The 17,402-nt window shown below is 42.6% G+C and overlaps 1 protein-coding gene, 2 long non-coding RNA genes and 1 other non-coding gene across 5 annotated transcripts; 3 read left to right on the top strand and 1 right to left on the bottom strand.

The window, feature by feature from the left end:
- The first annotated feature begins 254 nt into the window (after positions 1–254).
- On the top strand, positions 255–1,607 carry RPS20 (ribosomal protein S20). The gene is made up of 4 exons (XM_058699617.1): positions 255–412; positions 621–720; positions 1,028–1,101; positions 1,392–1,607. Exons 1-4 carry the CDS (start codon positions 410–412, stop codon positions 1,572–1,574), a joined length of 360 nt encoding a protein of 119 aa, XP_058555600.1. The 5' UTR covers positions 255–409; the 3' UTR covers positions 1,575–1,607.
- On the top strand, positions 894–957 carry LOC131495173 (small nucleolar RNA U54). The gene has a single exon (XR_009253811.1). It is a non-coding gene; the product is annotated as a small nucleolar RNA U54 (small nucleolar RNA).
- A 3,170-nt stretch (positions 1,608–4,777) lies between the features above and the next one.
- LOC131494885 (uncharacterized) lies at positions 4,778–10,948 on the top strand. The gene is made up of 2 exons (XR_009253628.1): positions 4,778–5,161; positions 9,343–10,948. It is a non-coding gene; the product is annotated as an uncharacterized LOC131494885 (long non-coding RNA).
- Positions 8,709–12,823, bottom strand: LOC131494884 (uncharacterized). Of its 2 annotated transcripts, none has more exons than XR_009253626.1 (3): positions 11,961–12,823; positions 10,543–11,250; positions 8,709–9,925 (listed from the first exon to the last, which is right to left on the bottom strand). It is a non-coding gene; the product is annotated as an uncharacterized LOC131494884 (long non-coding RNA). The 2 variants fall into 2 exon arrangements; XR_009253627.1 differs by having other exon boundaries at positions 10,543–10,901; positions 11,961–12,813.
- Positions 12,824–17,402: the final 4,579 nt, after the last annotated feature.

The raw sequence follows: 17,402 nt of genomic DNA, 5'->3' as shown, positions 1-17,402 counted from the left end.
TTAGATCGCAATCTCCCGGTCATCTCTCCCAGGCGGTTAAAGGACCGCGGTGGTGACAGCGCTGGCGTGGACGCCACCTCGCGGGGCTCTGACTCCTCCCGGCCGAAAGGGGGCGCCCGCAGCCTCACCTTTCCCGCCAGCTCGTCGGGCGCTCCAGCCCCGGCTCGCGCAGCCGCCTCCGTAGCCCTGAGGGCAGTTCCTCTTCCGGGGCAGTGCGGAGACTCGTGCGGGACCCGGATGCAGACGAGAGCGCAGCTATATAAGTGCCGCGCAGGCCACAAGCCCTTCTCTTTGAGGAAGACGCGGTCGCGGCCGGAGCGGTGCTTTGGAGGCCCCCCGCGCTTGCTCCTGACTCACCGCTGTTCGCTCTCGCCGAGGAACAAGTCGGTCAGGAAGCCGCGCCGCAGCCATGGTGAGACGGGAGGCGGCGCCGCGCGGTTCGGAACGTGGCGGGACTGGGTCCCTTGTTGGGACGCTTGCCGGGCTGGGCGGAAGCGGCGAAGGCGCGAGCCTCGCCTACCCGGGAAAGGGGCTCCTGAAGTGGTGGAGGAGCCTGGGGAGACGCGATGAAGCGTGTTTCTAGGCTTTTAAAAGACCTGTGTTCATCTGTGTAATGCTAGGCTTTTAAAGACACCGGGAAGACCCCCGTGGAACCGGAGGTGGCGATTCACCGAATTAGAATTACTCTAACCAGCCGCAACGTAAAATCTTTGGAGAAGGGTCAGTATGGTGGCTTTGGGCAAAAAAATAAAGTAAAATGAAAAAACGATGAATTTGACTTGTTGCTGTACAGGATCGACTCGGAAAAGTCAAGTGACAAGTTGTTTAACTTAGAAAGGGAAAATGAGAAGGATCCCCCCCCCCTTAACTGTTGGTGCGTCTTAAATCCTTGTTGGCGATGAGGAAATAAGTGTGTTGAGTTATGATGATAGTTTTATACGCTATTCTGAGCCAGCATCAGTTCAGATTTCTTAGGGCTGCTTTGGCTGTTTGGGACGAACTGAAAGATGCTTTTATTTCCCTGTAGTGTGTGCCGACTTGATCAGAGGCGCCAAGGAAAAGAATCTCAAAGTGAAAGGACCGGTTCGGATGCCCACGAAGGTGAAATGAGTCAGAGGGGTGGGAGAACCACACAACCCGAGAGAAAAGCGGTTAGAGTTTGTTCGCGTTGAGTAGCGGGGGAAGTTTTGCTCTTCCGTTCCTGGGTGGGTGCGGCGCTCGCAAGGGCACCGTGCGGGCTGAGTGGACACGGACTTGCCCTTGCAGGTCGGTGCCAGGAGAGGAGTGATGCTCCGGGGAGTAATCCCAGGGAATGGGCGTAACGGTCTTCTGGATGTTTAGAGAGCAGCGTAAAGCCATAAATGCTTGGTTTCCTTTGTCTTTTGTTGCAGACTCTGAGAATCACTACAAGAAAAACTCCTTGTGGTGAAGGTTCTAAGACTTGGGATCGTTTTCAGATGAGGATCCACAAGCGGCTCATTGATTTGCACAGTCCATCTGAGATTGTTAAACAGATCACTTCCATCAGTATTGAGCCAGGAGTTGAGGTGGAAGTCACCATTGCAGATGCTTAAATCGGCCTTTTAATAAATTGGTTATCAGTTAAATCTCGTTGACTTTCATTCGTAATGCCATCAGATTTTAGCAGTATGCATTTGTGCCACGAAGTTTAGTCCATCTTGCAGGTGGACTGGTCAGAATTAGGTGAATGTCCTGGGGTGGTCTCGCTTGTTCTCATTAGGCCTCTTAGAGGCCACTGAAGCCGTTCGCACTTGACATCACTTGAGAACTGAGTTGTATTCACGCAACGCGTGAAGTCTTCAGGATTGACAAACCTACGGCTGCATGTTGGAGCTTTTTCAAAGGATGTGTCTGGATCCTACCCCCAAATTCTAAATTGATGGATCACAGGGTGCTGCAAATCTAAAGTTTCTGGGATGCAGCTATGACTTGAGAACCTAATGTATTCTGGTGGGTAGGTAACATGGGAAACAGTAAGTTCTGCCAGTTAATCTTCCTCCTCCTGAAGACCAGGCTAAAGAGTAAACAGATGTTTTGGGAACATTTGCGGTTTTGCAGGCAGGTGTTTTATATTTTAGAAGAACGGGTTGAAAAAAAACCTGGCACTTGTTAGCATTTAGGTTATATGTATAGAAGTATTTTATATACCGTCCTTGAAGTTTTCATTTGATATGTAGACCATTTAACATGGAGCTATGCTGACATGTAGTTTATATATAAATACTAGTTAATTTTAGGAGTGAAAAGCATGTCCTGTAGGCCAAATTTATTTAGCCAAGCCCTTATTGGCACAGTAATGGATATCAGGCTCTGTTAGTGCTTTATTTTCTTGAATGTGTCTCGGGAGAATGCTGATGTTCCAGTATTGAGATTTTTTGCTTTTTGAAACTTATAATCAGATGGATATCTTCAATAGGTCTAGTTTCCTACTAGAGAAAATTGCCAAAAATATTTTGACAAAAGTAAACATTTTTGCAAATTACAAAATGCCCTGAAAGTCATCGTGATCGTATTTGCTATGCTTACTAGGATAACAGTGATGAAGTTAATGCCTTTCCTCTAGGTTTGGGCTTAGACCTTCACTTTGCTGCACTATCTTGTCCACTGTCTTCAGTTAACTATGTGCGTTCAAATTGAACTTGAGCTCAGATTGCTCTATACATCCAGTTGTGTGCTAGATACCTGTGCACCTCCCAAGCTCAAACTGTACATGCCTAAAATGGAAATCTCTCCCTGCTCAAAACCCTTCTCTTAGACCTCAACATTTTGGACTGAAGGGATTTGAGTGGAACTGACAGGAACGAATTACGCCAAGCTGATGAACTCACAAATTCCAGTAGTTTAATTAGTTTGGGAAACTAAAAAATTAAACAGTAACTTTAGTAAACATTGGCCATAAACATACTACTTGAAGAATTAAGCAGGGAGTCTAGTTAAGGTTCCTGGGGTAAGCAAGCAGTGAGTGATCCATTCTTTACAGAGAGGCTGGTGTTCTTGGTTTAGAAGTGAAGGAATTCTTGATCAGAAGCCAAGTAGTGAGCTCCTGACCTGTCCTCTAACCCAACTTTAAGATTTCTCTACATTGGGGACCCCTGCTGAGAGCTGTTTACTTACCAGTTAAGATCATTTTAATACTCAGTACCCTGTAATGTGTGACCTTCACACAAATACCTACAAGCTTGTTTTGATCAAAGTATTGCAGCATAGAAGTCTCGAATATACTCAATATCCTGAGAATTGTTTGAAAAACGATCTTCTGTGAAAACGTTGAAGTCCTTTAGGACTAAAGAACAGGTTGATTGTGAAAAGTGTGCCTCAGTACATTGGAAGATGTTGAAAACAGCTTTATGGCCTTCACGACAGTTGTGAATTTTACGTGATGTGCCAGAGTAACTAATACATGAGCCTTTGTGAAGTTTCCCACTCAGTTGGAGCTGTCTTTAAGTTACAGCTATTTAGCCTGTGATACAGCCAAAACACGGCACTTAAAATTTGGGGAACTGCTGTCGTCTTCCATTCCTCAAACATTTAAAAACATCTGTAGTACTTGGAAACAAAACCCATGCAGGACCTTGGGATGTTTAGTACTGACCTAAAGATAGGTTAAATAGTGGTCGTGGTGCCAGTGAGCCTTAGAGGCCAGCTTGTATGGATTAGGGATGTAAAGAAACACTGGAAGTTGGGAGACCTCTCCTGTCCTAAACCTCATTTCCTTTGGATTTACAGAGTACTCACAACTGTGAGCTGTGAACATAAGGCAAGAGAAACCACCCTGGCTGTGCGTTTGCTGGATCACATGTCCTCGCCTGACATTCCTAAGTGCAGGTGTACAAGCTCTGGATATAAAGTGAACAGGCAAGAGAATGTAGAAGTAGAAATTCTTGGCCGTGAGCAGTCAGATCTGCTGCAAACGTCATTTGGATAAGTGGGCTTGATAAGATACTGCTTTGGGACTCGTGCAAAACACTTAGTAACTATCTCAAGACCGTATATGGGTGTTCCTTTCTCCAGGGGATATTTTCCAACCAAACCAAGACTGGCTCGCTAAGGGCGTAGATTTCTCGCGCCTGGACCTCCATTCCCAGAGGGCAGGGTACGCTGCTGGTCAGTGGTATTCGGTCAAATTACGCTTCATTAGAGAAGTACACGTGAATCCCCAGAGGCGTGGCCTTTCTAACCATCCTCCTTCAAAAAAGTGAATGTGTAGATCTAACTATACTGGAGAACCTGGCCAGGCCAAAGCTTTATTTTTTTGAAAATAAGAGGAGCCAAATTAATAATTTACTTCATTCCAGGAATAGTATAGTTCACTTATATAGCAAGTTCAACTTTTAGAACGAGAGAAGTGAATCCTTCGTACATTTTGTTCTGTAAACTGCCTTTTTTTCTTTACATAGAACCTACCCTAAGAGGTATTGTTAATATTGTATTATTCAAAACTTTTCATGTACATAAAAGTGTATGTAATCATAATCTACTCTTTATATAAAGTCTATCTTTCTTTAAAAAATACAAATGAGAGGGGCGCCTGGGTGGCGCAGTTGGTTAAGCGTCCGACTTCAGCCAGGTCACGATCTTGCGGTCCGTGAGTTCGAGCCCCGCGTCAGGCTCTGGGCTGATGGCTCAGAGCCTGGAGCCTGTTTCTGATTCTGTGTCTCCCTCTCTTCTCTGCCCCTCCCCCGTTCATGCTCTGTCTCTCTCTGTCCCAAAAATAAATTAAAAAACGTTGAAAAAAAATTATAAAAAAAAAAAAAAATACAAATGAGAATACTAAACGTAAATTATTTTTATCATTCTATATCTGGGATAAGTTCCTATATCAGCACATAACTTCATTTCTTTTAATGAATGTTGCATTATATGGATGCACCTGAATTTAGTTAAATAACCAGGATTTATTTAATAATTATTCATTTGAAGAATTAGTCATTTATTTAAGAACATTTTCTATATTCAGGTATGACTTTGTCTAAGTCACTTTGATTCCACCTTGATTCCACTCTTAGTCAACGTTTTCACATAATTATGTGAACTATCGGAATCTTAATTCAGATGGTTTTCAGCCAGTTCTCGGGGTATTGAATGTATTCCAGAGACTTCTTTGCTGCAATATACGTCAATCATCAAAACAAGCTTGTAGGTATGTATACAAGAGAAGAGATAAAAGAGAAATAGATATTTCTGCCCTAAGATTCCAGAATTTTTAATTTTAAGTTGTTACCAAATTGGTGCCCTTGAGTGATTGCACCCATTTATATTCCTACTAGTAGTGGAAGTGCAATAACGTCCATCTGGTGGACAAAAAAAATGTATCAGTGTTTTATCTCTGCCCTCCATTTGTTGAGTTTCTCTTTCTGGGGCTCCTATTGATTGGGTGACCTGCAGGTCCTGTATGTCTGTTAGCTTTCTTTCACAGGCTCTTTTAGTCTTTTTTAATTTCACAGTGTGGGATTATTTCTTTGACTTTCTCATCTAGCACTTTTATTAATTTTTCATTTTGATAATCTTGAGGTGTTTTTTTTTTTTTAACTCCTCCATTCTGGTAAATTTCAAACATAGAAGTAGAGGGAATGGTATAATGAATCCATTCAGCTTTAAGAACTGTCAACAGTTTTCATGTATAACTTCATTCTCTCCCCCAACCAACCTTCAAATTATTTTGAAGTTAATCCCAAACATTATATTATTGTATACACACATTTTTCAGTGTCTACAGGACTCTTAATTATTACTTTGTAATTATTTACCTTGTTTTTTCAGTTTAGTAGTGTTAAGTGTGTTCACTTTGCTGTGCAACAGATCTCCAGAAGTTTTCCATCATGCAAAACAAACTATACCCAGAGTTTGACTACTTTAGATACTTCATAGACATGAAATCCTACAGTATTTCTCTTTGTGACTGGCTTACTCCATTTAGCATAATGTCCTTAAACTTCATCTTTGTGCCGTAGGACAAAATCTCTTTCCTTTTAAAGGCTGAATATTTCATTGTATGTACATACCACATTTTATTCATTTATCCCTCAATGAACATTTGAGTGGCCTTCACCTTTTGACTATTGTGAATAATGCTGCACTGAACACAGGAGTATTAATACCTCTTCCAGATCTGGCTCTCGATTCTTTTAGGTGAATACTCAGAAGTGGGATTGCTGGATCATATGGCATAACTTTGTATTTTTCATTTTTTAGGAACCTCCATTACATTTTCCTTAGCAGCTGCACCATTTTACGTTCTCACCAAGGGTTCCAATGTCTCCACATCCTCGACAACACATTTTCTGTTTTGGGTTTTTAATTTGTTTTTTGTTATAGTAGCTATCCTAATGGGTGTGAGGTGGTACCACACTGTGTTTTGATTTGCATTTCTCTAATGATGAGTGAAGTTGAGCATCTTTTCTTACGCTTGTTAGCCATTTCTGTATCTTTTGAGAAATATCTATGCAAGTTATTTGTCCATTTATTAATCAGGTTATTTATGTTCTTATTGGGTTGTAGGAGTTCTTTCTGTATTCTGAATATTTAACTCATTATTAGTTGTGCGATTTGCAAATATTTTCTCCTATTCTATAGGTTGCCTATTCACTGCTGGTTGTTTCCTTTGATGTGCAGGCTTTTTTTAAGTTTGGTACAGTCCCATTTGTCTACTTTGCTTTTGTTGCCTATGCTTTTGGGTGTCGTATCCAAGAAATCATTGCCAAATCCCTTGTCATGAAACTTTGTTTTCTTCCGGGAATTTTGTAGTGTAGGTATTAGTTTAAATATTTTTCTGTGTGAGACAGAGCGTGCGTATGTGCAGGGCAGGGGCAGAGGGAGAGGGAGAGAGAATATCTTAAGCAGGCTCCGTGCTCAGTGCAGAGTCCAATGTGGGGCTCAACCCCACCACTGAGAGATCGTGACCCGAGCCAAAATCGAGTGGGATGCTTAACTGCTGAGCCATCCAGATGCCCCTAGTTTAAGTCTTTAATTTTGAGTTAATTTTTGAATATGGCTTCACAGTTTTGCATGTAGATATCCAGTTTTTCCAGCACCATCTGTTAAAGAGACTGTCCTTTCCCCCACTGTGCGTTCTTGGCACCCTGATTGAAAATCATTTGACCCTATACATGAGGGTCAAGGCATCCTTGCATTCCAGGAAAAAATCCCTCTTGGTCATGGTGTGTAATCCTTTTAATATGCTGATGAGTTTTGTTCGCTACTATTTCGTTGAGGATTTTTGCGTCAGTATTCATCAGGGATATTGGTCTGTAGGGTTTTTTTATTAAGGTATAATTGACATATAACTTAATAGTTTCAGGTGTGTAAGGTAAGATTTAATATTTGTATATATAGTCTGTAGTTTTCCCGTAGTGTCTTTGGCTTTGGTATTGGAGTAATGCTGTCCTTAAGAATGAGTCTGGAAGTATTCCCTTCTCTTTGGTTTGTTAGAGGAGTTTGAGGATTGGTGTTAATTCTTCTTTAAATGTTTGGTAGCGTTCCCCAGTGAAGCCATCTGATCCTGGGCTTTTCTTTGCTGGTAGGTTTTGATTACAGATTTAGTCTCCTTACTAGTCTGTTTCAATTTTTTATTTCTTCATGATTCAGTCTTAGTACGTTGTGTATTTCTAAGAATTTATCCATTTCCTATGGGTTATCCAGTTTGTTGGCATGTAAGTGTTCATAGTATTCTCTCATAATCCTTTTTGGAATTTTTAAAAATATTTATTTATTTATTAATTATGAGACGGAGTCGGGGAGGGGCAGAGACAGGGGGAGACACAGAATCCAACACAGGCTCCAGGCTCTGGGCTGTCAGCCAAGAGCCCAACATGGGGTTCAAACTCACAAACTGAGGTCATGACCTGAGCCAAAATCAATGCTCAACCAACTGAGCCACGCAGGTGACCCAATCCTTTTTGGTTTTGTGGCATTAGTTGTGATGTCCCAGGTTTCAATTCTGATTTTAGTTATTCAAATATTTTTTCTTTTTTTGAAATTAATCTAGCTAAAGGTTTTTAAATTTTGTTGATCTTTTCAACAATCCAATTCTTAGTTTTGTTGATACCCTTATCGGGGTTTTTTCTATATTTTGTGTATGCTCTCATCTTTAGTATTTTCCTCATGCTAACTTTTGAGTTTCTTTTTCTTTCTCTAGTTGAGATGTAAAGTTAGATTACTGATCTGAGACTTTCTTAATGTAAGCGTTTACACCTATAATCTTCCCTGTTGGTACTGTTTTCACTTTATCTCATACATTTTGGTGTGTTGTGTTTCCATTCTCATTTGTCTCCTGGTATTTTCTAATTTCCCTTGTGAATTCCTTGACCAAAGAACTTGACTAAATTGATTTTTTGAATTCCAGAAAGTTGAACTCGCAAATCTGTTTCCATTTTCTTTGTTATTTATTCCTTGGTTTTCCTCTATGATAGTTTCAGTGAGGTCTCTAGGCAGAGATGAAGCAACTATCTGTGCTCAGTCTGCAACCCTGAGCTGAGATTTAACTGATTCTTAAGGTTTCTTGAGCATCTGTTTTATATAGATAACCCATATAGGACATTTGTCATTAACAAGAACGGTAGAGTGGCATTGTGCTGAAAGGTAGGGGCTCCTGAACCAGACCATCTGGGTTCCAAATTTGGCTTTTCTCTTTTGTAGCTGAGACTTTGGTTAGGTATGTTACTTATATTCTTGTATATGAGTTTCTTCACCAATCAAATGAGAATACTAAAAATCCCTTATGGAGTTATTCAAAGATGAAATGAGTTAATATTTTTAATGTACTTAGGTGAGTGATTGGCATAAAGTAAGAACTATTTCAATATTTGAAATTGAATAAATTTGAATTTCAGAAAATGAAATGCATCTGAGAATGTGGCCCCTTGAATTTGTCTCACTCATACCTGGTACAGAGTTCCTCGAATACAACAAGATTTAAAACATTTTTTTTTTCTGCTTAGAGGTCAACTAAGTTGAGTGGTGACAATTTTTGCACTTAAGTAGGTAGTTAATAAAAAAAACGAACTTAAGTAAGTTTGAATGACTGTGTGTATCTTTGACAAGATATACAGGCGTCACAGTCGCGACTGAAAGGAAATCACAGAAAGTCCGACTAACAGAGTCAAGAGGCACAACCTGGCCAAGGGAACACTCAAGGAAACAGATTACAAACGTTTGTTTCCTTCATTTTTATTAACCCTTGCATTCGCACAATATTTCAGCCGAAGCTTGAGGAAAGTAAGAACCCGACCTATTGAAAGCTCAACCAAAAGACTAATAAAATAGTCAGCCAAAGATACAGTTCTACAAAATTGCAATATTTTTTAATGTCTGTTTATTTTTGAGAGAGAGAGAGAGAGGCAGAGTGCAAGCAGGGGAGGGGCAGAGAAAAAGAGGGAGACACAAAACCCGAAGCAGGCTTCAGGCCCAGAGCTGTCAGCCCAGAGCCCGACGCGGGGCTTGAACTCGCAAATGGTAAGATCATGACCCGAGCTGAAGTCGGAAGCTCAACCGACTGACCCACCCAGGCACCCCGGCAACATTTTTTAGAAAGAACTTTTGACATTGTTTTCCTGTAAGCATTTGACAGGTGTTTTTAATCACACAGTATTCATTAGTTGTTCACTTACAATTTGGCACATTTGCATTATGAAGCCTCAAGTGTTTTCATTTCTAAAAAGGTCAGCACTGTGGGCTTAAGTCTTTTTCAAAGATAAATCCCATTAAACTTTGCTTTACAAAAAAATGAAAGAAGACCCACAAGAGCAAAACTGAGGAAGGAGAAATCAACCATTACACTAAAACCAGGAAGACCGATTTATCGCAGTTCAGTCCTTTGTTGCCACGATGCCAGAAAATGAGGTTGACACATGTTCTTTAAAGATTCTTCTTGTTTTTCTTTTGAAATAATCTCGAACTTACAGAAAAGCTGCAAGAACAGTACAAAGAATATTTTGTCAACCGTTTGGGTAAAGGTGGTCGACATGACACTCCATCACCCCCAAACACTTCAGTGTATTGTTTCCGGCACAAAAATGCATTCTCCACAACCATAATACAGCCGTTAAAATGAGAATATTCACACTGATAACGTTAGCTCCGTCCAATCCTCACATCTCCAAGTTTTGCCGGTCGTTCCAATTTTGCCCCTTAGAGCACAGGGATCCCGATAACAGTCAGGCATCCCATTGAGTTAACAGATCTTGTGTGTCTCATTTAGCCCGGAACGGTTCCTTGGTGTCCCTTTGACCGTCATGCCCCTGACGCTTCTGAAGGTTCCAGGCACCGAAATTTGGATACTTTCCTTACCCCACGTGGGCTGCGGCACCTCATTCAGGGCTGCCTCCTGCAAGCGTGCCCTCCTGCACGGAGACCCTCCACTTGGGCCGGACGCCCCAAGCCCTGCTGCCCTTGCCATCGCAGTGACGCCACCTCACCCTGCTCGGGCTCCGGCACCCTGGCACCGGGGCCCCCACCCAGGCAGCACCCCTCACCCCACTGAGGCGACAGCACCTTGCGCCAGGCAGCCCCTCCACGGACACCCACCTCACCCTGCTCCGGTGCTGACAGCCTGCAATGCGGACGTCGCGGCGCCCCACTCCCCGGGTGGCTGGTCTCACGCAAAGGCTGACTTGCTCAGGGAGAGAGGGATCACGGGAAAAAGGACAAGCTTCGGATGGTGTTCAGAAAAGCGTCTTAGTATCTGTAGGTGAGTCGTAGCCGAACCGGCTGACGAACTTAAGTCCTTTTACTTAAGCAGAAAGCACAAACCGTAAGCACAAAAGCGTTCTCATTTACATCATGAATCCCAAAGGAGTATTTTGAAGTGTTAAAACGGGTGGTCACATTTGACTGTGATTATTTTAAAAACATGCGCAGAGAATTCACTCAGTCTTCAACATTTTCTATGTATACACAAAAATGAAACCAATAAAAATTATCGTATAAGACATTTAAATTAGTAAGCTGTTATTATATAATTTGGGTTCCTGTTTTATAATGATGTATTAGTGTTCTCCAGAGAAACAGAACCAATAACTTCTATATACATGACATTTATTGAAATATATGAAATTTATTGTAAGGAATTGGCTCATGTGATTATGAATACTGACTAGTCCCAAGATCTGCAGGGTGAGTCAGCAAGCAGAGACCCGGGAGAGCCAGTGGATTAGTTCCAGTCTCAGTCCAAAGGCCGGAGAACCAGGAGCAATAACGGTATAGTTCCAGTCTGTAGGCCCATAGGCTGAAGATCTGGAAAGAGACAACGTTTCGGTTCAAGTCTGAAGACGGGAAAAAGCCAGTGCCCCAGCTCAAAGTCAGGTAGGAGGAAGTCCCTCTTACTCCCGGGAGGGTCAGCATTTTTGTTCTATTTGGGCATTCGAGTGATTGGGTGAGGCCCACCCATGTTGGGGTGAGGGGCAATCTGCTTTACTCAGTGTACTGATTTAAATGTCAATCTCAGGGCCACCTGGGTGGCTCGGTCTGTGAAGCGTCTGACTTCGGCCCAGGTCGTCATCTCACAGTTCGTGAGTTCGAGCCCCGCATCGGGCTCTGTGCTGACAGCTCAGAGCCTGGAGCCCGCTTCGGATTCTGGGTCTCCCTCTGCCTCTGTCCCTCCCCGCTTCGCACTCTGGCTCTGGCTCTCTCTCTCTCTCAAAATAAATAAACATTAAAAATTTTTTTAAAATGCCAATCTCATCCCAAAACAACCTCACAGAAGCACCCAGAATAATAGTAGGCCAAATATCTGGGCCCCTCGTGAGACGTCTAGTCAAGTTGACATATAAAAATTAACCATCACAAATGGCAAGCTACATGTTCCTACAGGAAACCCTCTCGTGATTACTGCCAGTCCAGACCACCATCCCTTCTTTTTTTTTTTTTCCTCTTTCACCTATAACCTAAAGTTTAACATCTTCCTGTTTATAAGTATGCAATTCAGTAGTGTGAAATATACTCACATTGTGGTGAAAGCAGATCTCCAGAACTTTTTCATTCTGCAAAACTGAAACTCTATACTCATCACACAACAACTCCCTTTTCCCCCACCTCCTGGCCCCTCGGCCACCGTGCCACTTTTCTGTTTCTCAGAGTTTGACTATGTCGGATACCTCACAGAAATGAAATCATAATGGTATTTGTCAGTTTGTGACTGCCCATGTCATTTAACATAATGTCCTCAAGGCCCACCTACGTTGTAGTATTTGACAGGATTTTCTTTCTTTTTAAGGCTAATATTCCACTGTGTGTACCACATTTTCTTTCTCTATTAATGGACATTTTGGTTGTTTCTACTTCTTGGCTACCATCAATAGCGTTGCTATGAACATGGAGGTGCAAACAGTTCTTCAAGACCCTCCTTTCAGTTCTTGGGGGTAAATTTCCAGAAGTAGGATTGCTGGATCGTATGGTCTACCATTCACTTCCTACCTGGGGTATTGCGGTCGCCTCATTCCCTGTCACTTGTGCCCAACCGCAGGCTCTTTCTATTTTTTTCCATATGTGCTAAAATTATCCTTCAGGTATTTAAATCGGGTCACGTAATTTTTTCTGTGTAAACTGCTCCAATAGAGACATCGAGGTCCTGCTTGAGATGTACAGAACTAGAAAAAGAGCCACTCCCAAACTTACAGCAGTAAGAAAGAAAAAAAAACCCTCAAATGCGTGACTTTTACTGAACTCATCAGGCTGCTGAGGTCTTAAGGCAACCAGATGGTGATCTAAGGCAACACAGGCGTTTTCTGGGAGAGGCCGGAGGCAAGCATCTGTTTGTCTGGGGCAGATGCAGCTGCTAAGAGGAACCAGACACTTTTCATCCTTTCTAATTTCTACGTTTCCGAAATCTTTCATCCTTTCTAATTTCTACGTTTCCGAAATCTCTGCATGAGGGAATTACGTTCTGAACGGTAATTTTACAGACAACTAAAGTAGAGTCCTTTAACTTCTAAATATTTTCTTCTACCCATTTGCAATGAAAGGTTTCTAAAATGTGCTGTACTTCGCCCCGCTTTATTGGACCAAGGACATGTACCAGTTATTGGGCTTTTGTAAGCTACACCATCTAGAACAGGTGCTGTACCGCGCTAGAAGGCTATCCTGTCCTCCAGGACGTCGTACCGTGAGAGGCCCTTGAGTGCATTTAAAGAGATCATCCTCCGGGCGCCAGAGTGGCTCAGTCAGTTAAGCGTCCAACTCTTGAGTTTGGCTCAGGTCATGAGCTCATGGTTCGTGGAGCCCCGCATCGGGCTCCATGCTGACAGTGAAGAGACTGCTTGGGACTCTCTCTCCTCCCTCTCTGCCCCTACCCTGCTCTCTCTCCTTCTGTCACGGTCAATAAACTAAACTAAATAAATACATACAGACATACATTAATGAATAATCCTCTAGCTGTTCTTCTGTTCCTTCAGGAAAGCCCTTCAAGGCTGTCCTTCCCAGTGGCACAACACCTAGAGGAAAACCTAGAGCAAGACAGAAGTCCCATTACCTTAGCTCTCAGATGAAAGGTACCAGTAGACCAAGTAGGAGTGGACTGGACTGGAACCCGTCTAGGTCCCTGGTCAGTCTTGGACCCTTATGACTGTGCTCACCTGCCCTCCAGGGTTTTGAGAGCATATCTGAGGAGCAATACACCCACTAAACTCAAGAGGGTATGCAAGCTTATCCAAATCTGATGATGATGCTTTCCTAGAATTCTGTGTGGTGTGGTACCACGAGTTCTTTCTTAACAAAGAGCTCTTTGCTTCGGATCTTTGGATCACCAGAAATCTGTGAATGGACTCCGGTGAATTCACTTTGAAATCATAGATAAAATTTTGTATAGGCTTATGCCTGACTTTTCTGGGAAGGAGTTCCAATATTTTCATCAGATTCTCAGAGGCAATGAAATAGGCTGAGATGTTACCCCTCTAACTCTGAAGAAAAAGAAGTGATGAAGTGAGTTACGTTGGTCTTTTACACAGGCTCAGTCTGGGCTGAGCATCAGGTATAAATAAAAGTGCAAGGTTATCTCTATTGGATCGGCGTCTGACGCATATGTAAGTGTATATCACACTCGAGTTACAATGCTTCCCACAAGGGGCCCCCCGGATGGCTCAGTCGGTTAAGTGTCTGACTTTAGTTCAGGTCAAGATCTCATAGCTTGTGAGGTCGAGCCCCGTGTCGGGCTCTGTTCTGACAGCTCGGAACCTGGAGCCTGATTTGGATTCTGTGTCTCCCTCTCTCTCTGCCCCTCCCCTGCTCGCACTCTGTCTCTTTCTCTCTCTCTCTCAAGAATAAATAAATGTTAAAAGATATTTAAAAAGATACTGTTCCCCACACAATGTCCTACACCTTTCCTTTCTTCACTAATATATCAGGACATCATTTTAGGCATCTTATTTTTGTGTTTATGGAACTGTGCTAATCTTTTTCATGATCACGTGGGATTCTTATGTATGGCTACACCACAATTTATTTATCTAGCACCCCACTGATAGATACCTAGATTTTTTTATTGTAGTTTTGTTGTTGTTGTAAACCAATGAAACGCTGCATATCTTTGTACATATGGCTTTGCACAATGTATGGTGGTGCCTTTTTGCTCATTCCCTTCAGACACAGGGCATTATTAATATCTTTTGGGCATTTTCCAGAATGATAGGTAAAACTAGGTGTGGTACTTTGCTTTTTATGTATTCCCTTAAAGATTTCCATATATTCATGGAGCATTTGTGTTTATTTTTCCATAAAATATATGTTTACATTTGCCCCAATAAATATATCTTTATAGTGTTACCTGTTATAAAAGTGAGAAGCCCAGAGTGACATGGGCTACAGCCCCCATTTCTCAGTGGATATGAAATTTGATCCTACTCTAGAACAAATTACTCATGCATCTATTTTCTTTTTTCAATTTGTTTTTGCAGGATCTGTTATGGTAGCTAGAAATCTGATAGAAAAGTCAATTGCCAAAAAAGTAATGATACACTGATGCACTGAGTAAAGATATATTAATATCCAAAGTAATATTTCAGGAAATACCAGGAACAGAACAAATTAGTAATAAAAACTTCTTTTTTGTAATGTTCATTTATTCTTGAGAGAGAGAGAGAGCACTCAAGCACGAGCAAGGGAGGAGCAGAGAGAGAGAGACAAGGGGACACAGAACCCGAAGCAGGCTCCAGGCCTGACTCAGGGCTCGAACTCCCGAACTGCGAGATCATGACCTGAGCCAAAGTCAGGCGCTTAACCACCCGGGCGCCCCAGGAATACAAATTTCTACAACACGACTTCAACTTAAGTATGAACTGACTTAAGGAAATGTTCGTAGTAATTACCATATTTCTGTGGGGTTTTTAAAAGGTAAATAATGCTTTTCTTAATGTCTATTTATTTATTTTGAGAGAGAGTGTGTGAGCAGGGAAGGGGCAGAGAGAGAGAGAGAGAGAGAGAGAGAGAGAATCCCAAGCAGGCTCCACACTGTCAGTTCAGAGCCCAACTCGGGGCTTGATCTCACAAACGTGAGATCGTGACTTGAGCCCAAGTCAAGCGTCAGAGGCTTAACTGACTGAGCCACCCAGGCGCCCCTAAGGTAAAGAATGCTTGGCTGCAACTACAGCTCTCACTATTACCCACAGAGGAATAATTTTATGTCCTATAGGGAAAAGTTGTAAAACTTTAAAAGAGTTGTGATTTCTAAATGCAAACTTTGAAGTTTTCTTCTTGAAGTCATCTCCCTGCAAGTTTTTGGCAGTTGCACTACTCTTAATATTTTACTGGATTCTTTGAGCGTGTATTAAGAATGCGGTTCCATAGGAAGAAGAAAGCTGAGCTCTGTGATGAAGGCAATGCTTAGTAGATCAGATGTTTTTCTGTAAATTTCAATATGGTTTTGATAAAATCATGGTTCCAAGTCAGTGAGTATTTGTTTTATTATTTGCACAGCTCAGAGCTAAATGTTTTGCCCAACTCACTTGGATTTGCCAAGGACCCATTAGCAATGTGAAATATAAGTAAGAATATGTTATATTGGGGGCCCGGAGGTGGGGTCTGGAGGTACTAAGGAGGAGACAGAAAACAGGTGAAGGAGTGTTCTAGGCAGAAGGTCCAGCTTGTGAGTGAGAAAGAGCATGGCATGTGAAAGGGGCTGGGAGAAATTGGGTGTGGATGAAATATTTAGCCTGGGATTCACGTGAGGAGACGGAGAGTGCTGGAGAGGTTAGACGGGTCAGGTCATGCAGAGGATTTATTCTATGCTAAGGACTGTAGACTTTATCCTCAGAGAAAGAAGAGGACATTAGAGGGTTCTGGTCAGAAGAGTAAGATGATGAGATACAGTACTAAAAACGGATTGGAGGGGAGGGAGAAGCCTGAAGGCTGGAAGACCAATTCAAGAGCCCAGACAAGACACAACTGCAATGCTAACTAAAATAGCGGGAATTGGAATGGAGAGATTCTATCACTGTGAGAAGTTTTCAGAAGGTAGAATCCACCATATTTGTAAATAGGTTGAATAGGAGGAAGAAGGTGTCTTGAGCACCCGATGCGGTGTCCTGAACACTGGAGAGCTGAGAGAGCATTTACAAAGAACACTAGGGAAGGTTCGGAGGGCTGGCTTGACCTATTAGAAGTGACCATGTGACATCCACGTGCAGGTACTTGGGAGATAGCTGGGTAAAATGGATCAGAAGACCTCTTTCTCAGGATAGAACTCTGGAGTGGAGCTCAGATATGGGAACCTCAGCACGAAGATAATTGCAGTCAGAGAGATCGAGGAGATGGCCCAGGGAGCATGTGTCTAGTGAGACAAGGTGGGCTGGATGGAATCTGAAGAATACAAATCCTGGTCAAGAAAACCAAGGGACTGTGGAATGAGGGAAGCCAAGGAAAACATTGCAAGAATGAGAGCGATGTCAACTGGGTCAAACAAGATGAGTCCATTAGATTTAGTAAAAACTTCCACAACTATCACTTCAAACAGCTGGTGGGGATGTGAGGGAGATTGTGAGAGGCTGGGGAGTGAGAGGAGGGTGGGAGAATGGAGGCAGTGAGCACAAATGAATCTTCTGGAGAGTTGGGCTGTAACAGAGATAAGAGAGACAGGGCTAGAGGCCAGCTGCGTGTGGCTGAGTGGACTTGGTGTTCTTCAGATTAACTTAAGGTGAGTTTAAAGGCTGATGGGAAGAGAAGCAAGAGTTGAACCCATGGGAGAAGGGGGTGGCAAGAGAAGGAGAAAGTGGTGAAGGATGACATCATGGGAGAAGGAGATGGGAGGGTGAGGTTCATGAGAAGGTTGGGGGGATGGAGTCCAGAGACAGGTAGAGGGATTAACTTGAAGAGGAGGAGGGGCACCTTATGCTTTTCTGTTTTATGTAGAAGGAAAACGGTAAGGACAAGACCTACTGGGAGGTAAGTTTGTTTAGCGC

This window comes from Neofelis nebulosa, chromosome 14 (genome assembly GCF_028018385.1).
Source record: "Neofelis nebulosa isolate mNeoNeb1 chromosome 14, mNeoNeb1.pri, whole genome shotgun sequence".
NCBI classification, from domain to species: domain Eukaryota; kingdom Metazoa; phylum Chordata; class Mammalia; order Carnivora; family Felidae; genus Neofelis; species Neofelis nebulosa.
This window is presented reverse-complemented; position numbering and strand designations above follow the sequence as displayed.